At 41.3% G+C, this 24,467-nt stretch overlaps 1 protein-coding gene across 1 annotated transcript; it reads left to right on the plus strand.

The window, feature by feature from the left end:
• The first annotated feature begins 14,267 nt into the window (after positions 1–14,267).
• On the plus strand, positions 14,268–23,183 carry SLC10A4 (solute carrier family 10 member 4). Its single transcript, XM_053455065.1, has 3 exons — positions 14,268–14,929; positions 20,825–21,035; positions 22,356–23,183. The coding sequence occupies exons 1-3, from the start codon at positions 14,280–14,282 to the stop codon at positions 22,899–22,901; spliced, it is 1,407 nt and encodes a 468-aa protein (XP_053311040.1). The 5' UTR covers positions 14,268–14,279; the 3' UTR covers positions 22,902–23,183.
• Positions 23,184–24,467: the final 1,284 nt, after the last annotated feature.

Here is a 24,467-nt window from a genome sequence, read left to right on the forward strand (position 1 = left end):
CACAAACAGAAACCGCTGTGTGTAGAAGGAATAAACCCGGGTGATTTTCTAACAAGGTGAGGTAGCTGAAGGCAGTTTAAGTCATACACCATGCTAAGTCGGCACAGCAACAAGACACAGGGTATTTATACTACATCGGCAAGGTCTCTGCCAAGCGGAAATTGTAAGGCAGATCGGGGTCTACAAATGTTCTATCCAAGCTCTTTAGAAGAAGCACAAAGAAACAGGCAATGTTGGCCATAGATACAGTGGTTGCCCAAGAAAATTTAGTGTAGCAGATGAAAATCATCATGCTTACTTCCCTTTACAATGGGAATATGTCCAGGAGTAACATCAGCTCAGCATTGGCAGAAAGCAGCGAGACCCTGATACACCATTTACTCTCCGGAGAAGTCATAATTCTGACATGGAAACAAGACTAAGCGACTTAACTATTCATTAAAACGTAGGAGCTGGGCTGCAGAAAAATGGCAGCAGGTTCTCAAAATGTGAAATATTTGGCTGTAGCAGAAGGCAGTTTGTTTGCCGAAGGGCTGGAGAGTGGTACATGAATGAGTGTTTGCCGGCAACAGTGAAGCAATCTGGAGGTTCCTTGTTTGGGGCTGTATTTCTTCAAATGGAGTAAGGGATTTCATCAGAATTAATGGTCTCGATGCTGAGAAGAACACGCAGATACTTATCATGCAATCAGGGAGACATCTGATTGGCCCCAAATGTATTCTGCAGCATGTAAATGACCTCAAACAGCCAAACTCATTAACAACTATCTTTAGTATAGTGAAGTACGAGTAGTCCTGGAAGTGATGGCATGACCCCCACAGAGCCCTGATCTCAGCATTATCAAATCTGTCTGGCATTACAGAAAGAGACAGAAACAACCGAGGCTTCCTAAATCCACAGGAAAACTGGGGTTGGTTCTCCAAGATGTTTGGATCAACCTATCTAGTGAGTTCCTTAAAAAACTATGTGCAAGTGTGCCTAAAAAAGGATGCTATTTGGAAGGCCAAGCTAGATCATGCCAACTACTGATTTGATTTAGATTTTGCTCCCTCACTTGTGCATTTTGTTAAATAACAAAAATAAGATATTAATGTGTCTATTTTTGAACTAATTCTTACTTTACAGTATATTTTCACACCTGCCTAAACCGTTTGCACAACACTGTACATGTCTTGGAAATTGCATAGTCAGGGAGGCTAGTTATCTCACCTTACAGATCTCTAGCCAGACCTCATTGTCTATATAGTTCTGGAGTGAGTTCAGAGAAGGGTTGCTAAAATGCTGAATAGTTTGCAGGATAAAAAATGACAAAAAAGACTAAAGGATTTCAACATGGTTTGGAGAAGAGAGATATAAAGGAAGCACCAAGCCGACAAAGGACAAGAGAGGAGGTTATTTCAAAAGAGAAGTGTTAGGGCAAAATGTCACAGAACAAAATGGGCAGATTAGATGGATCTTGACCACTACTATAAAAAACACTTATTAAACCGCTTATTAAACCTTATTAAACAGTGTCTATTGTTTTCCAAGAGGATTATTTAGAGAAGATGTTCAATGTTCCTGCCCTCAAACTCTTACTCCTAAGAATATTTTGGCCATAAACGTTGTCAAGTTGCAAAGATTTAAAAATGAGGATGTGGAGGTTTCTACAAAAATGCCTCAGCTAACCATAAAGAATTCAAACAGCAGGCGCACTCGAAAGAAAGAGGAAGAGGGAAAAAAGAAAATGTAAAAGAATACTAATTCCCTTGCTTGAACTGCTTTCATGGTTCACTAGCCTTATGATGGGATCTGGCCAGGTTTCTAGATCATTTTTATGGCAATTTTACATTTTCTTAGGATCTGCCCTGAGAAAAAGTTAGATTTTGTATTGTGCCTTCCAGATGCCTTGTTAACCCTTTATATACCTTGAATGTAGGCCAATTGTTATTGGTTTGAATTGGGTTTTTGGAACATTCATAGCGTATTGGTAGGTAACTATTGAATTTGGGGTTCTCAGTTGATACTTTATAGTTGAGAAACCACATACGCTAATTTATTACATTGAGATGCAGTAATTCAAATCAAACACCAGGTGTCAGCCGTGTAAATCATCGCGCTGTGAAAGAAATGTAGGCACATGCAATAAATAAAACTCTCATTACACTTGCCATTTAAAGTTTATTAAATTATTGAATACATTTAGTAGATCTCCAGTAAGGAGGACTATACATTCTCCCTCTATACATGGATTACGCATTTGTGGATTGAATGGGTTTGTTTTAAACTTTTCACTGGAAATGTGGAGCAATCCGTTCTATCCATGTGTTATATCCCTCTAGCCAGGCCCGGACTGGCCATCGGGCACACCGGGCATTTGCCCGGTGGGCCGGGCCACGGCAGGGCCGCATTGATTTAGGGGCTGATGGAGCTGCAGCTCCAGGCCCCTACCCTACCTACCGGGTCCGCCACTCTAAGGGGCCGGGAAGTCCCCACCAAGGCCGGCCTTACGGGTCTGCGGCCGCACAGGGTATAAATTAAAACATCGGGGTTTTTTTTACTTTATTTAACATCCTCCATGTTAAATAAAGTTTTTTTTTAACTTTATTTAACATGGAGGATGTTAAATAAAGTTGAAAAAAACCCCCGATGTTTTAATTTAAACCCTGTGCGGCCGCAGACCCCTAAGGCCGGCCCTGGTGGGGGCTTCCCGGCCCCTTAGAGCAGGACCGGCCTTTGGGGTGTGCGACCGCACAGGGCGTCACACTCTAGGGGGCGGGGGGCGGTCCGCACCGGGTGCCGCTCATCAGGGGGTGCCAACTTGCGGCACCCGGCACCCCTCCAGAGACGGACAGTAATGTCCGCCGCTGGAGGAGCAGGTTCGCAAGGGAGCGGTATCGGAGGTCTTTAACAGACCTCCGGTTCCCTTGAGTGATTTTAAGCCGGGTTCAACCCGGCTTAAAATCACTCAAGGGAGCCGGAGGTCTGTTAAAGACCTCCGATACCGCTCCCTTGTGATCTGCACGGCAACAGCTGCTGTGCGCCGGGATCTGACAACAAACCCCGGCGCACAGCAGCTTTTGCCCTCTGAACCGGAAGAAGACAGAGAAGACAGAAGAACTGAAGAAGAGGAGCGAAGAGGAGGAGGAAAAGGAGCTGTAAGGAGAAAAGAGGAAAGGTAGGAAAATATTCAGTGAGAGTGGATTAGTATATATGTGTGGATTGGTATATATGTGTGGATTGGTGTATGTGTGGATTGGTATATATGTGTGGATTGGTATATATGTGTGGATTGGTATATATGTGTGGATTGGTAAATATGTGTGGATTGGTGTATGTGTGGATTGGTATATATGTGGGGATTGGTATATATGTGTGGATTGGTATATATGTGTGAATTGGTATATATGTGTGAATTGGTATACGTGTGGATTGGTATACGTGTGGATTGGTATACGTGTGGATTGGCATACGTGTGGATTGGTATACGTGTGGATTGGCATACGTGTGGATTGGTATACGTGTGGATTGGTATACGTGTGGATTGGCATACGTGTGGATTGGTATACGTGTGGATTGGCATACGTGTGGATTGGTATACGTGTGGATTGGTATACGTGTGGATTGGCATACGTGTGGATTGGTATACGTGTGGATTGGCATACGTGTGGATTGGTATACGTGTGGATTGGTATATATGTGTGGATTGGTATACGTGTGGATTGGTATACGTGTGGATTGGTATGTGTGTGGATTGGTATACGTGTGGATTGGTATACGTGTGGATTGGTATATATGTGTGGATTGGTATATATGTGTGGATTGGTAAAGGTGTGGATTGGTATATATGTGTGGATTGGTAAGTGTGTGAGAGTGATGGGTGTTATGCTGTACCATTTCCAATGTCTTTTTCATGATCTAATTATGCTCTAAAAGTACATCATAACTCCCATCACTCTATACTGTTCCATACAGTGGCAGAGCTGGGAGGCAGAGGCCTTGCACCCCCACCGCAGGACTCCTGAAAGGTAAGTGAACTTCAAAGAGGGAGAGGGTAGATAGTTAGGAGGGGGTAGATAGGCAAAAGAGCGTGAGACGTGGGAAAGAGGGTAGATAGGGAGAAGGGAGTGAGAAGGGGTAGATAGGGGAGAAGGGAGTGAGAAGGGGTAGATGGGGCAGAAGGGAGTGAGAAGGGGTAGATAGGGCAATCATACTCCTATCATGCCAAGTCTGCGAGTACATCCTGGAATCTGGGTATGCCTGGGCATGATAGGAATGTGATTGCTGTTAACAATCATATATATATACATATAATATTGTTTTTTAATTGTTTTGTCCTATTTTGGTGTGTTACTTACTTTAAATAAAAGTGTTAGATTTTTTTATGGTGTGGGGAGGTCATATTCGGTTTCGGACAGGTAAATGCTGCATTTTCGGTTTCAGTCCAGAATTCGTTTCGGTGCATCCCTACTACTAAGCCAGACAATGAAGTGGTAGGCCTACACCACATCAATGTTTGGCGTAGTATATAGTGATTGGTGTTATGCTGCACTATTGTCAATGTCTGGCTCAGTGTATAGTGATAGGGATTACGCTGTACGACTGTCAATGTGTGCCTCAGTATATAGTGATAGGTGTTATGCTGTACCACCGTCATTGTCTGCCTCAGTATATAGTGGTAGGTGTTATGCTGTACCACCGTCAATTTCTGCCTCAGTATATAGTGATAAGTATTATGCTGTACCACCGTCAATGTCTGCCTCAGTATATAATGATAACAGTGAGAAGAGGCAGAGGTGGTAGATAGTGATACAGGGGGATAGATAGTGAGAAAGGGGAGTTTTGTTACTTTTTTAAGTTTTTATTCCTTTCTTTTTTTGGGATGGGGGGGCACCAGAGGAGTAGTCCGCACAGGGCGCCAGAACACCTAAGGCCGGCTCTGCCTTAGAGTGGCGAACCCGGTTGCAGTTGCGGCAGGCTTAAGGGGCTCTGCCTTAATACGGCCATATTTTAAGGTACTAGCCTGGAGCTGCAGCTCCATCAGCCCCTAAATCAATCCTGCCCTGCCACAGGCGCGGTCGCAGTTGCTGCTTGCTCTGGCAACAAGGTAAGTAGGGTGAGGGAGGGGGCTGCAGTGAGAAGGGGCAGAGGGGGGTTAGGTAGTGAGAAAGGGGGAGAGGGGATAGATAGAGGCGGTACATTTTGATAAGTGGGGAAGGGGGTTACATAGTGAAAAGGGGGAACATAGTGAGAAGGGGCAGATAAGATGATGAGAGGGGGTAGTGTGAATGCGTATGAGAATGAATGAATAAATGTGTGGATGAATTGTGTGAATGCGTATGACAATTAATGAATTCATGTGTGGATGAATTGCTTGAATGATTTGTGAGACTGCATTAATGAATGTGTTAATGATTTGTGTGAATGATTAAATGCAAAGATGGTACATGAAGGGTGGGCTTTAACAATAAATAAATAAATATGGGCTGCTCAGGCTTAAATGCCCGGGCCTATTTTTTGTCCCAGTCCGGGCCTGCCTCTAGCATTTACAGGTAGATAAATGACATGCATGCAGCCTCCTACTCGATACATAATACTCTTTTTCAGGATGTGGCCCTTGTGTATCCAGTAGGTGGCCACCATACCTGGGAACAGAGCCGGCCTTAGGTGTTCTGGCGCCCTGTGCGGACTACTCCTCTGGTGCCCCCCCATCTCAAAAAAAGAAAGGAAAAAAAATCTTGTCACAAAACTCCCCTTTCTCACTATCTATCCCCTCTCCCCCTTTATCACTATCTACCACCTCTGCCCCTTCTCACTTCCCCCCTGCCCCATGGAGGATGTTAAATAAAGTTAAAAAAAAACTATTTAACATGGAGGATGTTAAATAAAGTAAAAAAAACAAAACAAAAAAAACCCGATGTTTTAATTTAAGTCCCGGGCAGGCGCCCCTGTTGCCATGGCTCCCTGTGCAGCCGCACAGGTCGCACACCCCTAAGGCCAGCCATGCCTGGGAACACTCTGGAGTCTCTGGGGGAAACGCTGCATCACCGGCTCTCTGGGTGGCTCTGCATTAAGCCACGCCCACTCCCTGCCCAATTCCCCACTCACAGGCCCATTAAATCTATATCTGGGCTAGCCCCATCTCTGTTTGCAGCAAGACCCTCCCCTCACTGCAAAGGGAGGGCCCCAGGTGGTGGCCACACACTAAATCAATGGATGTGCCACGCAAGCAACCATAAATGTAACTGGGAGGGGCCATCTGGCCAGTGCAGGCCTAGCAGGCAATTAAGGCATTCATTATTATTTACATGTAAATGGCAAAATCTGTTCCAGTTGGGCAGTAAGCGCTTGTGACTGCACCACTTACTAATGATTAACGATTTAATGTGTGATCTTTGTTTTTCCAAAACCCTGGATTTTAGGTGTCTCAGAGAAACAAGCATTCAGCATTTAACACCAAAAGTGTAAAAATCATCGTGAGCAGGTGGAACAGCACCTTTAAAAGGTTGCTTTAGTTTCATGTGTAATCTCCTTTTCTGCTATTACCTGGGAAAGGACCCGTACAAATCTCCCACACCAAGCCATGGAGAGGCTGAGGCGACGCAAATGGAGGGCTAGCACCCATTGCTGGTCTTCTTGCTTCAGTAGACATCACGTCATGCTCTGCTTTATATTCATCTAGCAATGCATCTAAGTGAGGTTGAGTCTGTCTCCAGGTGGATATTAAATCTTTCTAAGCACAGATCATTATCGTTCCCTCTTAATATTACGTACAAAGCGGAATGGAAAAGAAAATATAACTCTTTGGCTGCATCTTCAAGGGCAACGATAACTAAGATTGTCCCCTTTTTTATTTTTATGAATCTCTGATGTATTTTGGTATTTTTAATTTCCCCTTTTGTTGTTCTGTTATTTGAAAGAAAAAAAATTGACTGTTTATGAATAACAATACATTGATGGTTTTAATAAAGTGTATTTTTTATTAAATTTACATTAAAACGACATATTTAATAAAAGGTCAATGATAGAAAGGTCTCATGCGCACTTATGTTTTGTATAAAATGCATATGTTCCTAGGGGATATATATAATTATTATTAGTGATTTACAGTTAAATAATCTAAGATAAAATATGAACCAATAATATAGTGCCCTGTATTTCAATATATCAAATTAATTAATAAATTGTTCATGTATTTGAATAAATAATAACTAGAGCACATGATGATGGATTTATACTGTGTGTATATATATATATATATATATATATATATATATGTATATAAAACATAATATAACTGAATGGAGGAACTCTCCTTACAATTTAGAATTTCATTAAGAGTGTGAGTGTCATTCACAACTGTGAATCAATTTATTATTGTATTAAATGTAGAACAATTTTATAACAATCTTATAATGTAAATTTAACATCAAACTTGTATAATTTGTATAATGTAAACGTAATATCATACAACTATCAGCTATCAGTTTGATTGTGTTGATATTTTGAACATATGCATGTAGTAAATATACCCGCTTCTACAGTTTATGATTGAGGTCACATTAAAAAGGTAGTTTTTCTTTGTGTTCACCTTTGACAAGCATAAAACGCAATATCAGGCATTACGTCTTTTATTCAATGGGTGCTATAAGACAAAGCTAATAAATCAAAATAAAGAAAATGTCAGTACTAATACATAGTAGCAAAATATAGCCCAAAATAATATGCAACAAGAAGCAAATGTGTTAATAAAGTTAATCATTTCTAACCTTTTTTAACCCCTACATGTACATGTACAGGCTCAAAATGCATTGTTTTCAATGGGTTTAGGGACCACCCATTGTCCTTAAGGGGTTAATATTTTGCTGCTATTACTATATTTTGTTACTATTACTTATATAGAATTTGCACTGATATATATAACTTGCTCAGGATCATTATCTTGATTTATTAGCACTGACCTTTTTCTTTATTTTGATTCAGCTGATCTCCTCTTTTTTTAATTTATTTTCTGATTCCATAACATTCCAAGGCCAGAAATTATTTTATCTGAAATATATATTATGTATCCTTTAAATAACAGAATCCAACACCTGCACATAAATTCAAGGATGGTATATGTATAAAAAGTTGTATAGAAATGCTGGAAAACAAGCATTTTCTGGCAAAATCATTCCCAGGACAATCTTTTGAACTGGCTATTATAATTTTTCATTATTATTATTATTATCTTTTATTTATATAGCGCCAAGAATACCATATTTGCCCGAATATAGGCCTCACTTTTTCCCCCACTTGAAGTCTTTAAAGTGGGGGTGTGGCCTATAATTGGGGTTTACCGCAGGAATGCGCAATTCATATAGCCCGACGCCCGACACATGCAGTTCTGGGCGCTGGGCAGGCAGCAGGGTTAGGATCCAGATCTCCTGCAGAGTTGGAGCATATCTGGAGGGGGCAGAGTGGCAGCATATCTGGGGGCAGAGTTGCAGCATATCTGGAGGGGGCAGAGTGGCAGCATATCTGGGGGCAGAGTGGCAGCATATCTGGGGGCAGAGTTGCAGCATATCTGGAGGGGGCAGAGTGGCAGCATATCTGGGGGCAGAGTGGCAGCATATCTGGGGACAAATGGGCATATCTATAAGTAAGGTGCGTTGAAATGGCTATTGGTTTTCTGTTTGTATGTAACATATGTTGACTAACTGCATAATAGATACCAAAAATGTTAAAATACAGTGTGTTAGTTAGAATACTGTTTTACTATTCCACTAATGTGTATTTTTTCTAAAAATCTACATTTTTCTTTAAAAAAGCACCTAACTTTTAGGGTGCAGCCTGTAATAGGGTGCGGCCTATAATCGAGCCAATATTATATTTACATATTATATTATGTAAATACATTACACATGACTAACCAAGTTCTTCTAGCAGGAGGATGTGTAAAAGATCAACAAATTAACCAAATGCAACCACTTTTAATGGCGAAGAATCTTCTTGAATCTTGGTTTTTAAATAAACCTCATATAACCAGCGTGAAATGGACAGGCGAGCGTGTTATTCCCGTGTCTGTACCATATCACACGCTCAGTCTTTCATCATGATGCCGGAGTCTTTGACGTTTCCTTAATGTGTTGTGTTGTTTGTGTAATAAAATGGCAGAAAGCATCGGTTTTCTTGTTCTGCGCTGTCAGATGATCTTGTCACTGCTGTCTAATCCTCCTCTGAAGCTGGAGACGGATGTTACTTAGATGTGATTGGAAAATATTTCGTTGGTAACCCTGTCAAAAAGCCCAACATTTCCACAGATCTGAGGCTTGTCTGGGGTTCCTTGTTTTCATTCTGAAAAGAACACTCGAGCTTATTTTAAATCTCTTACGCAGTAATTGTGTTTACCGCTTACTGCTGTCAAAGCCCACTGACCCTCTTATTCCTTTAAAAGCAAGTCTGAGGAAAGCAGTGCGGCTCATTCGACCCCTTGTCATAAATCCATCTGTATCCAGCTGCCATATATAATCCAACATGCGCCACGGGGCTCTGGAGTTGTTAATAATCTTTACGATTTGCTGTATGTATTAAGTGATGAAGTTATAAAATAGCACACAGGGAACGTAAACAAATTATATATTTAGTCACTGACGCGCATGGACATAGGGTAAGCCATTTGTACTTTTAGAAAGCCGGACATGCTAATCTTTTCTAATTCGTTTAAATACCTTATTTTAGCCATAATATTAATGTACATTACTGTATACTCTGCTGATATTATATAAATGCAAGATGATGATTGTGAGAATAATAATAATAATAACAACAATAATGAAGAGAATAATAATATTATTATAATAATCCTGAATCCTGAATTCTGAGGCCCGTATGATTGCATGAAGTGACGTGTATCTCTACACCTGTATAATGCAAACATATCCGGTTCTAGCAGGTTTTCCTTGGAGACGCACAGCTGCGTGTACATATGTGTGAGGGAGGGGGACAGCCTAAACAAGATTGCCTTCTAAATGGACCTGATGGTATCAGAAGTGTCTGGGGACAGATACAAACACCTGCTGCACCACCTGCACTCGTGAAAGAGGTCACAGATACCCTCTTTAATTTGGGTTCCAGTTCATCACATGCTAAACCTATAACCATATGAATAAGAATATAAGAATAAGTTATAAGTTAGAAGAATATGTTCTTGTCTATCATTTGTAAGCATTTTGCAGAGAAACACAAACTATCTTTAGTAACAAGAAAAAAGTGAGCTATTCAATACTGGGGATCTGTCACACTACATGGCCATTTATTGCTTAGCCGGCCGCTATGTCAAAGTACCCCAGTTTTGTTGAGTCCTTTCTAATTTTTCCTGACTGTATTGCTTCAATGAGACTGAAGCTGCATTTTAACCCACTGAGACCTCATGCAATTCAAAGCCCTTCCTGGACACCATTAATGAGGCACCTGTGTGTTGGTGGGAGCTTAACCCCTTAACGACAATCCACGTACATGTACGGGGTTGCCGTGCAAGGGGTTAACGACAATGCCCGTACATGTACGGGCTGCCGTTAAATAGCTGCATCGCCGCGATCGCGGCGTTTTCGCCGCGATCGGCGGCTTTGCAGCATCCACGGAAGCCTCCCAAGTGAGGCTGACCGTGGATCCGGGGAGGGCAGCCCTTGGCAGCCCTCCCCGGAAGAAAAATGGCCGCCGCCGCACCGATCATGAAAGATCGCGGCGGCGCCCGGCTAAAACAGCTTAGGAAGCGATCTGAATCGCTTCCTAAGCATAAATGGTGTTACTGACATGCCTCGATATCGAGGCATGTCAGCAACACTACCCCCCTACCCCGATCACCTTGTGATTGCTCCGAGGAGCAACCACAAGTGCCATCCTGTAAATGACGTTGCCGTCATTCACAGGATGGCATCAACAATAGAAATGAGTTCATAGAGGGTCTATCCAGACCCTCTTGTGAACTCTCGAGCTCCTCCTGCAGGTTGAATGCAGGTACTGCATCCAACCATGCAAGGTCAATGGAGCCCAGCTCACTAATGAGTGATTAGTAAAAAAAAAAAAAAAATAAAAAAAAAAAAATTAAAATTTTTTTTTAAAAAAAAATGTTTTAAAAAAATAAAAATAATATGGTAACATATAAAAATCCCCACTGTCACCAAAAAAAAAAAAAAAAATTAATAAGCAAGTCCTAAAATTCTTTATCTTTACAAAAATTCCAGCAGGGAAAGAGTTAAAATATTGGCATTACAAATGCCCATAGGGTGTCTCGTATTAAAAAATGCATGAGTGGATGGGATAAATTGAATTGGCCGGGTTCAAAGGTGTCCCAAATATGGGACATGGGGCAGTAGGATCAGATGTCTAAATGGCCAAAAAATACACACCTCACAAAGGCGGCCTTTTACCTCCCAAATAACCCAACAAACCCATGCATGTGGGGTATCACTGCGCTCAGGAGATGTTACTGAACACATATTGGGGTGTTGTTTGACAGGGACATATACCAGGAGCGATAAATTTATACCTGAAGTACAACGTGTGTGAAAAAAATACAAAAAAATGTACTACCATAAAGTTTCACAAAGGCTGGTGGTAAAATTAGTGCATGGAAAGGGTTAAATTACCAGCATGTGAAATACCTTGGGGTGTCTAGTTTTTAAAAATATATGACTTGATGGGGTAAATTGCATTGGCCGGCTTCAAAGATACCCGAAATGGCACATGGGGCGAAGAATTACCAGATTTGGAAAAAAAAGTTTTGAAATAGCAAAACGCTACCTGTACTTATTGCCCCATAACGTGCAGAAAAAAGCAAAAAAACATAAAAACATTGGGTATTTCTAAACTCAGGACAAATAGTAGAATCTATTTAGCAGGTTTTTTCATTCGTTTTTGCAGATGAGTAAAAGTTTTCTGTTTAAAAAGTGAGAAAAAGTAATTTTTTAACAAAAAATCCCCATATTTTATCATTTTTTTTATAGTAAATTAGATGATATGATAAAATTAATGGTATCTAAAGAAAGCCCTGTTTGTCCTGAAAAAAACAATATATAATATGTGTGGGAGCACGAAATGAGAAAGAAGAAAATCACAGCTAAACAGCAACACCGAAAAATGTTAAAATAGCCATTGTCCCACAATATACTACGAGTAAAAACCCCTATTGTCCTTAAGGGGTTAACCTTAATGTTTGGTCAGAACCTGCAAAGATACACAAACAATACAGAAAGGGAAGTGCACCTTAAAAAGTATACATAATCAGATTCCGGGGTGATGCTCAAATGACCAGAGAGGCCGGCTCCATCGTGGTTGCAACCCTGGTTGTTACAGCGCTGGATTAAGAAAACAAATTACAGTGATAAACAGGGAAATACAAGAAAATTACATGAAGCAATTTTGAAAATATACTTGACCCATAGACTTAGAGGGCTATCCTCTGAAAACAACAACCTATTGTATTTGTCACCACATTCTAAGCACAAAAAACTATTGAACCCATCAAGCTCTAAAAAATTTAAGTAAATAAATCAAATAAAGTGTTGTTGATGGGCCATTGCCACAACCTGGGCTATTTATTCTCAAAAAACGTGTGGGGCCTGGAAATAGGTGGGCAAGTACATGCCTAGTCCGCCATCGTCCATCTAAAAGATGGTCTCCAGAACTGCAGCTAAAACTGGACTATTCTGTAATGTTCTGATGTTAAGGCTAAAAAGCATGTTAAGGACACAAAAGGGTTTGAGAAAACTCTAGTTTCGTTCAATTGCCAGAGCAAACAAATTGCGGATGGAAACAGGATTCACAGGGTTATGCAGCTTTCATGACCAGTATGAGCTGTCAACAACCAAGAACACTGTTCATGAAACATTAGCAACATGCAAGCATCACGCCAAGCACTTCGATTAAGTTTTTAGACCCCAAATCGTGGAGCGTTTTGTTTATACACAAGTCTGTAAACTCTCCCAAGTAAGTAAATACACTCAGTGTGTGCAAACGTGGAATCATGTTTATTGCACCTGCAAAGCCCCTGTCCCATTATTGTGGAAATGCACTGTAATAATAGTTCATATGGCAGGGTATCTGTGCTATTGCTGCAGGGCTGGAAAATATAATGTGCCAGGGTCATTCACCTTATTACAAGTAGATAACGTTTGGTGTGTTTGCTGTCACTATTAATCTTCATTGAGTGGGTAGGAATGGTGGAGGATCTGTACCGCTCCACTGAGCTGCCTGCATGGTACAGAATCTGAGAACTGGCAATGTGCATTCAGCTAAACAGCCTGTAGAGGGCGCTGTAACATGCCCTGTGCTTCCAGCTCCTTATGAAGTCTGCAGGCAGACGCTTCAACATGTGTGCAGACATTTCCTCCAAAGGAGATCGAAGCCAACATCCCAGTGACACGCCTTCATGTTCTCCCAGTTTCATGTTCTCCCTTATTTAATTTCGCCATCATTAAATTATTTATTTTTTATTTAGTGTTACCATCATTAAAATATGTATTTATTTTTTTATTTAGGGTTACATCATTAAAATATTTATTTTTTTATTTAATGTTACCATCATTAAATTGTTTTTTTTGTTTTTTATTTAGTGTTATCATCATTAAATTATTATTTTTTTTAATTTTACCGCCATATACTTTATCACTCCCTAACTAGATGCATTCAATTTTATACAATGCATTACAAAAAGTGATTTGCAACATTCTAACAGAGTGTTACAACTGTAGAAAAGTGTCAAGCCAGCCACTAGTAACTCCTTTTAAATGAAACTGATTTACCAAACTAAATTAAACCTCTCTGTATGTATCACTGCATTCCAGCACATTAGGTTTTTTTATCCTTTTCACCTCCTGTTGTAAATCAGATACTTCATATTCCATGCGTAGTTCATGATTTGCGGTATTCTTTTTTTGTTGTGGTTTAAAGGTCTTTTGCAAATGTAGGCAATCATTGACGCTCCTACTCCCATGATGCTCAGCCAGCTCCTTAATGACTGCTCCCCTCTCTTTTGCTGGGGATGATGTAGAAGGGATATGGAATCCCTTTTAGCAGGTTCCAGTGAAAGTAGCTGGTGTAGGAGCAGAAGCTCTCTTGGCAAGCGATGCTTGGTGGGGTGCGGTCAGGAGGGTGAGGTGAATGGCTGCAGAAGATGTGATAGAAGTTCATCCCAGCCTCTGACAGTCTGATTACCGTCTGGCTACTCCTTGGAGATGAGATAGAGCAGTCTCCTCCCTCCCCTTCTCCTCGGTAGCAATTCATTCAGGAACAAGTGGCTCCCAGAAGCAGCAGCCACAATGGAGAACTCTAGTGCCACTTTTATGGACAATGTAACCGAATCTATTCTATGGAACCTGAAGGACAATGTTACCCAGGAGAGCTCAACTGAATACTCACTATGGGACTTAAAGGACAATGTGACCCAGGAGAGCTCAACTGAATACCCACTGTGGAACTTAAAGGACAATGTGACCCAGGGCATCCTGACTGAATATCCACTATGGAACCTACAGGACAACGTGACCCAGGGGACACCAGGGCTGGCTAATGCTAGTTCTACTGGAGATATCTGGACTGACCTGAACAGTGTCACCATGATGATGCAGGGATCCCTGCCCCAGCACCTCGCCACCCCTGTCCCATTTTGGAATACCCCACTGAACCATGGTCTTAATGTATTTGTTGGGGTAGCCCTGTGTGTCACCATGCTGGGTCTGGGCTGCACAGTGGAGGTCTCTCAGATTGGGGAGCAGCTAAGGAGACCTATCGGGGTCCTTCTTGCAGCCATCAGCCAGTTTGTGCTCATGCCAGCGGTGGCTTTTCTGCTGGCTCTGATCTTCTCTCTGAATGAGGTGGCCGCGATCGCCGTGCTGCTGTGCGGCTGCTGCCCAGGAGGCAACCTGTCCAACATCATGTCCCTTCTGGTCAATGGAGACATGAACCTCAGGTACAGCACCAGCCACAGGGGGCAGAAGGCAATACTGATGGTGGGCTGGGGTTATGTGCAATATATGTGGCATTTAATGGCCACTCAGGAATATGGGAGAATTTGCTCTGTTGGCCAGTTAAATGCTTCTAGTGGCCACTTAACGTTCTATTCATATATAATTCTATGCTATTGTATTATAATGACACATAATGAATATCACCCAGGTTAGAATACCTACTGATGAATACCTCTACCTCATGCACAACATGAACGCTCATGGATAAGAGGTTACAGCAAGGGTTAACGTTGGTATGCATGATATAAATGTATTTTACACATTGATTTTCTACATAATGACTGCAAATATATAACATATATGTGTAAAGGTTTCATTACCCCACCAATTCCTAAATACATTAGCAAAGTAAGAGGAATAATTATTCTTGAGCAAATAACACTGGCTCTCAAAGGGTTAATATTCTACATACAAATTTGAAACAGGACACATTTCTCACATTCCGTGTATTAGATGTTTTCACCCAAGCAGGGTCACTTAGTACAGGGGAGGCCTGGCTGAAAATGAAAAGTACCCCAAGTGAATGATGAAGCCAAGGAAGAAACAGCCCCAGTGACCCCACATCCCCGGCCCCAGTGACCCCACACCAGCAGCCCCAGCAACCCCAGACCACTAGCCCCAGCGACGCCACACCCCCAGCCCTAGTGACCCCCTAGCCCCAGCGACCCCACACCACTAGCCCCAGCGATCCCATACCCCCAGCCCCAGCGACCCCACACACCCAGACCACTAGCCCTAGTGACCCAACACCCCTAGCCCCAGAGACCTCACATCCCCAGCCCCAGTAACCCCACACCCCTAGCACCAGTGACCCCACCCCCAATGACCCCACACCCCCTTTCCGATCACACAAGCAGCACCTATTTGGCATTTGCCAAATATACTGCACATGCATAATTGAATGTCCTCATAATTCAGACGAACTGTGATGGCGTTTCCATTGGAATACATTCTAGTTACATAGTTATATAGGCTGAAAAAAGACATGCGTCCATCAAGTTCAGCCTTTCCTATATCGGTTAATTTGTTGCTGTTGATCCAAAAGAAGGCAAAAAACCCCAGTTTGGCTCTTTCCAATTTTGCACTCACCAGGGAAAAAATTCCTTCTTGACCCCAAAATGGCAGTCAGATGATGCCACTTTGTGGTTTTTTAACACTATATATGGCAGATGTGTAATACTTTCTAGGCCCCAATATAATTGTAGGACAGTTTGAAGGTCTTGGGAATGTTCCCATCAACTATTTAAATGGAATGAGGTCAAAGTGTCTGCACAGTCCAGTTTAACCCCATCCTCAGGAATATACTAATTGTACACCAACATCCATTTTAAGTATGGTATTGCCAATGTAGATTAAGTGTATGGGAAGACTATGGAAGTGCTATTGGCTTCTTCCCAGTTGGCGGTGGGGCTGTTGATACATCCCCCTATTTATATCTGTAACAAATATTTGAACATATATATATATATATATATATATATATATATACACACATTATTATATATATATATATGTATTTCATAATAGAAAATCTATAGACATTAGCCCCACACACCCAGCCACCAGAATTCTCTGCTTGACACTAAACCACCCTACCGCTGTGACATCATTATGCACCAAAGAGCAACACGGTCTTGGTGACATCGCCTCCTTCAGGCCAATGAAAGTAAAAAAGATTGCACTTGTGGATCATTCTTATTGTCACATAATATTTGGGTTGCACTATACACAGCCATGGCACACTTGTTTCTTAATGCAAATGACGCACATAATATCCTTTATATAGAGGCAAGCACTTAATATGTTGAATTCCAGTTTGTCATTTAATAGTATGAAATAATATTTTTTTTTATTAGTAACTGATGCTGAAGTCAGTATGGAAGCTATAGGCTGAGGCTCCTATCACAATGTTGTGCTAAATTCTGGCCAAGCACACTGGGAGTAGTGGTCCATCCTGCTCTGGAGCCAGAAGATCCGTGTCCAACAGAGTGTAGAATATTTAAGAAAGGTCACTACAACAATCTTTAGAACAGTTTGTAAGCAGACCTGGAAAATACATTTTCAGGTGCTATTGACGTGTGTCATGTATGTGTAAACAATAACTACATTTATGTATGGCAAGATTATACTCCTAGAGCCTTTGTGACTCTACATTTCCATAGTGAATAGACGGATGAATATAAGTTATGAATAGAATGCTGTCTGCACAATTGCGAATACAGATCCACTTTAAAGCTGCTGTTTCACCTATACTTCTGAATTCCACATTTTTGTCACTAAACTTAGCATTAAAAAATATGATTCTTAGTACTGATAAAAGGCCAAACCTTTCTCAAAAATATTTCTTTAACCAAGTAAAATTTCTGCAGGGAATTTTAACAGAAGCCGCACACAAAAGATGAAATCTTCAGAGTAAAGAATAAACTGACGGGTCTTTTAAGGCTTATTTTCTTAAGATGTGATTAATGGTTTGTCACAGTGGAACTGAATCTTTATGAGTGCAGCGATGTTCAGGCATCGGTGAGGCAAAGAGTGTTTGTCTTACTAATCCTCTTCATTCAGCTAAACTAATGTATTGCGCATGCATGAGCACCGCTGCTTTCTCTTCAGGATCAGCATTCAAGATTAAACCCTGTCTGCATCTGTCGAAAACTATAGCCCACAGGGACACACTAAGGTGGGTGCAGGGCACACAGGCACCCTGGTAACAGGGGTGACCATCACAGGTCACATAACGCACATTATTTGACCTTGTGGTAGAAGCAGCAGCTTGCACACACACAGGAACAGCTGAACTAAACATAAAGGCTCCATGCACAAGGGAAGAGTGTGTGAGAACTGTGTGAGGAGGAGAGGGTGAGTCAGATGGAGTAGGGTTTTTATATGTATGTACAGTATACGTGTAAGATGTTAGAGTGTGTAAGTGATAGCATGTGTGTGTGTGAGCGCATGATGTTAGCAATTGTGTGTGAGCGTGAGCGTTATATCAGGGGTAAGCCAAAGGTTATTTGCTCCTGGGAGAGAGTGTGTGTTTTTGTACAGTATGTCTGAAGTTACATTTATTGTGTGTTAGTGGAAAGTTTCCATGTTAGTATATGTGTGTTATTTACTGGGAGCAAAGAAATGCTGAAACCATAACACCACTAACCATAGGGTTACCTCCGATAGTCTACTAAACAGGCTGACATGCAGCTGTCACAGATGTGCAGTTTTGAAAACTTTGGAGCTAAAATGGGGGATTTCATGTAATGGGAAGAGAGATAGAAGCCACTGTAAGAAACTTCAATCCATAGTAACTACCCTATAGTGCAGGGGTGTCCAACCTGCGGCCCTCCAGCTGCTGCAGGACTACATATCCCATAATGCTCTTTCAGCTAAGGGACTGGCTGAGGAGTATGGGAGATATAATCCTGCAGCAGCTGGCGGGCTGCAGGTTGGACGCCCCTGCTATAGTGCATGGAGCAGCGCGTCTTCATACAAACGATAATAATGCTGTCCTCTACGAGACACTTCTTCCGTTACAGAGGCTGGAGGAAATGCTCTACTGGTTCAAATCAACACAGGGATTCATTTCACTTTAATGCTGTGTTTTTTTCTTCATGGGGTTTATTAACCGTTCCCTTAAGAAACATAAATTATCAGGACTAAAAGTAGGTGTGACATTTGTACACTCATTACATAAACATGAGGAAGAAACCTCTGGGGTGCCAAACGTGGAGTAACTTTACATGTTTTTCTATGTTGGTCCAGTAAAATGTATCAACCTTTACTAAAAGCTCTAATGATCAAAAAAGGAAACTCATAGCTGTAACATTTACCCATCAGCATGTGTCGGGGATATGTTTTTATATAATGTAGGGACAAATCAACAACTGCTACTAAATAGAGCTCTTCAGTCCGCCTCAGATCATTTATTTTCTCATGTTCTTTGTGTATGACAAATAACATCAAAGGGCAATGGCAGGGGCTTCCATCAGGGCTGTGTTTGCTTTTATTGTGTGTCCAAGAGCAGTGAAGTATCCTGGGCTAGGCCCGGGTCTAGTGTGACAGGTCCAGGGGCAGCAATCCCCCTGCTGCAAAACCAGAGGCAGATCACCCTCTTGGACCTTCCGGTGTCCTGCTGCTCAACGGGCTGGTTACAGGGGAGATCTTTGATCTGCTCCACTGACTCATCACAGCCTCCATAGACCGAATTAGACATCCTATCTGGGCGCTCCGTGTCTTAAAGGCATGACGTGTCTTACTGCAAGGAAGAAGCCGACTGTGGAGGGGGCGGCGAAAGCTCCTCCTGCTCCCTGGGCCATCTTACCCCATTGAAACCGCTTGTGATGGATGGATGGAGTGTCCCTTTAACATGCAATGATACAAAAAGGAGAATTATTTTACAGGGTTGCAACTTTTTGTAACAAGTATTATGCAACAGGACGAGCACATATGAAACTGTCACCTTAGCAAATAATAATAATGTTAGTATGTTAAACGTTTAGCTCTGTTTAATGGGGGTATCATATTCTTAGATATTAATTGTTGGAAAATACTGAGACTGCCTGATGAAACTGGATCATGGGAACAGTGCAAATATATTTTGGAAGGTTTCTTTCCCTTTGTTCATATGAAGATTATTACTCCTGGAGATTATACACAAGAATTCACTAAACTGTTAGTTGTGGTGAGCAAGGTGAAAAGTCTTATCTTGCTGCTTTTACTATAGAACCATGGTAGCCGCAGAATGTTCTTTTTGCCTGCTCCCCACATCCACTTTCACTCTTCTTAATGCTATCTTCGCATATAACCCAGCCGGAACGTCCACCAAATTGGCAGCGCTTGTGATGATGTCTTCGGCTTCAATCAGGGAGATGACATCATCGCAAAGAGCTGTCATTTTACCCTCACTTGAACCTGGAGCAAGATGACGGTGCTTGTGGTGACGTCCTCTCCCAGATCCTCCAATTAAGGAACAGGATGTAATTGCACATGCCGTCATTTTGCCCTCACTTGAACTCGAGGCGATATGGCTGGGTTATGTCTGCAGAGTTGCAGATTGAAGATAGCGGATTGAAGATAGAAGAGAATAGAGAAGGAAGAAGATAAGAAAATAGAAGATTAAGAAGATGTGGAAGTGGTCCGCAGAAGTGGAAGTGGTCACCAGAGAAGAGCGTGAGAGAGAATGAATAAGGGAGTCTATTCAATGGAAGAATATAAGATATAAAGGAGGAAAGAGATGATATTCCTCCATGCCTGCCATCTCTTGCCCCATTTATGTCAGATGACATAGAGGGATAAAAAGACTTACATTTCTCCACCCCCGCCATCTCCCCGTTATGTATTTTCCTCCATTATATACACCCATTTCGTACCTATCCTGGCTGCAGATTTGGGTGGTAAGGGCAGTGGATCGTTGTGCTCTTGCTAGTGCGAAAATGAGAGGCACGTGACGTTGGAGAGACATGGCTGACTTGCCCCTGGTCCTGCAAGTCCCTGACGTCATCTGAATGCAGCCAGCAAGTGTGAGGCGGTGAGAGCATGGAGTGAACATCCAGGGGCTTGCCCTCCCCCCTTACCACCCTGCCCCCCTGCAGACGCCCATGCATAGAATATTGTGGGTCTAATGCATTCTTACATACAAGTCTATCAACAATATATAACAATTTATACTGTGATACACAAGATACAATTGCTTAAGAAATGTTATCCTTGATACCTATGACCTAAGTTGTTTATTGTGGTTTAATTACTTATATCTAATGCATTCCATAAGCCTATATAGTATCTATACATTTCTAAGTAGTTACAATTTGGTTGCATTTACCTAACTAGTAATCTCTTGTTCTATATAGCATCATCATGACTGCGTCCTCCACGTTACTAGCCCTGGTGCTGATGCCGCTGTGCTTATGGATATACAGTCGCCCCTGGATTAACACACCATTGGTGGAATTACTGCCGCTAGGCGCTGTGAGCCTTACTCTCTGTAGTACTCTCCTGCCTATTTGTTTGGGGGTCTTCATACGCTACCGTTACAGTAGGATTGCAGATATCCTTCTCAAGGTAAGATAGGCCACACATCTAAGTGTCTTTACTAAACTATTACCCAATATTATATATTATATATGCAATTTACATAGTGTCTTCCATGGCACAGAACAGCTGTGAATTGTATATCAATATAACAAAGTTCAATCCAATGCAATCCAACGGTACAATTTCTTTTAGTCACGGAACATGTTAGATAAGTCATCTGATTTTTATTTCAGAGTCTGAATGTTAATATATATATCAAACAACGTCAAGTTAAACAGGGAGGCAGGGGGGATGGAGCACATAGGCAGAAAAAAACATGAGTGTGTCTTTAACCTAAATGGCTGCTTTCTGTTTTGTGGAATTGGCCTTTTGTTCCAAAAACAAAAGAACATTAAATATATCATTTACAATTAAATAAATAAGGATAACATCAATCTCAATTTAATTGCAGTGGAGAGAATATGTCATTGTTTTGCAGAACATAATTAGATCCCCTGCTTGTCAATAGAAGAGGCAAAGATTCACCCTGATTGATAGGTTTCAGACATAAACAGACGTGTGTAGGCTCACAGATTTATATGTGTGATTTCTGCGTAGATGAATGACCTGCTCAGCCATGGTTTATATGACACAGTCATCAATAATTTCCTAATAGCACTGACTCAAAACATCTTTTGTGTTAAATAATGTGCAGAGGAAGCCCATTCTATATGTAGTAAACATAGGAGACAATCATTTTGCATTAGAACATAAAATCTCTTATTTTTACTGAAGGGACATCAGAGGCACCTGGGGAGGAGTTAGGATGAGATTTTCTAACTGTGATAAGTAAAGAATACCTGCACCAATTTCAATGCTGTGAAATGCGCTGGGATCCATGCTAAATTGACTCTAATATAAATTTAACATGGAAACTGTGCTGGAGTGCTTCTTTAATTAAAAAAAAATGTTGTAAAAAGGTATGAAAGTACAATGTGAGTAAAGTATATACATTAGCATTTTATATGGTATAACTATATATATATATATATATATATATATATATACACAGTACTGTATTTATGTTTTAGGCAGGTGTGAACAAATGCTGTAAAGAATTCTTTTCACTCACTTGCATTTTGTTAAATGATTAAAAACAATCTATTAAACATGTCTATTTTTGAAAGCATTCTTACTTTACAACATTTATTCTCACCTTCCTAAACCATTTGCACAGTACTGTATAATATATATATATTGTTACTGACTCTGCTAAATGCATTGTTTGGGGGGTAAAAAGGGTTCTATCACAAACTGACTTAAATAAAGCGCTCTCTTTAACACATCCGTTATATCTTCTTTCACTAGGTTTCCCTCTGGTCACTATTAGTGACTTTGCTCATCCTGTTCATCCTCACTGGTGCGATGCTTGGGCCAGAACTTCTAGCGACCATCCCTCCCTCTGTATACATTGTGGCTGTGATCATGCCTCTTATAGGCTATGGATTGGGATATGGACTAGCCACTTTATTCAGCTTACCCCCAAATTCCAGAAGGACTGTGTCTCTGGAAACAGGGTGTCAAAATGTTCAGCTGTGCACTGCTCTGTTGAAGCTGGCTTTCCCTGCCCATCTCATTGGGAGCATGTATATGTTTCCCTTACTCTATGCACTATTCCAGGCTGCTGAAGCAGGGATTTATGTCTTAGTTTACAAACTGTACAGGAAGGAAATCTTACACAAAGCAGAACCTCTTGATGAAGACGAGGACACTGATATTTCTTACAAAAAACTGAAAGAAGAGGAAATCATTGAAACATCTTATGGGGCAGTAAGTACTGCAGAAGCCAACTCAATCCCAATGGAACCAACCCAAGGACTGCATAATGATACGGCAGGGCCAGGACAATGGTAGTCAACAAATGTTGCAAAACTGCAAGGCTCATAATCCTCTGCACCCAAAGGCTTGTAGAAGTGGTAGTCAAAAGCAGGAGGTCCGATCTTTGCTTGCACCTGTAATAATGAATTATAGTTATATCTATGGTGGTGAATACATGGGGCATGCTGAGGTGTATTTCAGAAATGGTGTAAATTGTGCTTAAGATGTATGTATATTTGGATGTGAAAATAAGTTGTCCAGCTGTAAAGAAGCATACCTTGAAAATATGTTCTTGTTAAATTTGTTCTTTGACCAGCAGCCCATTATCTGGCATTTCCCTACCTCACATTTAGGAAAACTAGAAAGAGATCATACAGCTTCTAGTTCATCATTATTCAGAGTGCTTTGAACCTTGTGTGGTCATGAGTCAGAAGTAAGAGGCATATTTATTTGATGTTGTCTGTGTTCTGTTGTAATTGCTTTGCTTAAAATAATGTAAGTTGTATAGCTGCTGGTTTACCACAGTTTAACCAACCCTGACCTAGTATGAAGCCAGTCTAGTTCTTTGTAACATAGATTACCCAGTTTATCTACTGGATTGAGTAAAAGGAACAGCTGTCAAACAGAATGAAGAGTTTTAGTTGTAATGTGTTATAATTCTAAATGTTTATTCAGCCAAATGTAACATACAGCTCCTGCGATGTCTTGCACATTCCGTAGGCCTGGAATTTCTATAAGGCAGACTAGAGTGTGGCCAAAGATGAAGGGGTATGGCCCAAGAACGCACAGGGGACCAATCGGCCCTAGCTCTTTAAGGGCCAATGGCTGATAAATTACACGGGCGTTGAGGCCTGCTGTATACAAGCTGTGCAAGAGGCAGTAAATATACATGGGAGGTGGTATTGGATACTATCCCACTAGGCGTATGCCTGGGGTGCCTGATGACCAGTCTGAGTCTGGTATAGACCTTTGGGAAGGGCAGGCAAAGGGGCAGGGTTGAAGTTGCCTTCTGAATTGCTTTGATGATATGGAGCCACCACCATTTTTTTCAAACTTGTATTTCCACATATAGCCATATGTATGTATCAGGATGTATCAGGGGCAAGATTTACACCATGATTGGTTTTTTCTGTGCTTCCTTTTATGGTTTGCATTGTAGCCTGTTTTTGTGAATGTGTGTTGGACACTCATTATATAATGAGTGACTGTGGTGCAAAGTTTGAAAATTGATCTCCATAGAAACCAAATGGAATGCTGTTGCCGATTGGATGATTGCATTGGCAGATATGGTGATAAGACTACTTCTTCTACTTTCCCACAATCATACATAACGACCAACCAAGTGCGTTGTCTTCTGTTTTGGACCATTTGGATGGGCTTGCCACCATCCTAAAAATATCCATCTCAACCCCAGGCCCATTACTTATCAAACCAAAGCAATAATTCAGTGCAGACCATCCAACAAACAATTCAGTGCATACCATTCAACAAACACCTATATAAGGCATACATATTGGGCATTCCATCACTATACAGCCATTACTTATCAAGTCAAAATACACATGCCCAGTCTCTGCCTCCCCATCAAACCCTTTAACACTG

This window comes from Spea bombifrons, chromosome 1 (genome assembly GCF_027358695.1).
Source record: "Spea bombifrons isolate aSpeBom1 chromosome 1, aSpeBom1.2.pri, whole genome shotgun sequence".
NCBI lineage: Eukaryota > Metazoa > Chordata > Amphibia > Anura > Pelobatidae > Spea > Spea bombifrons.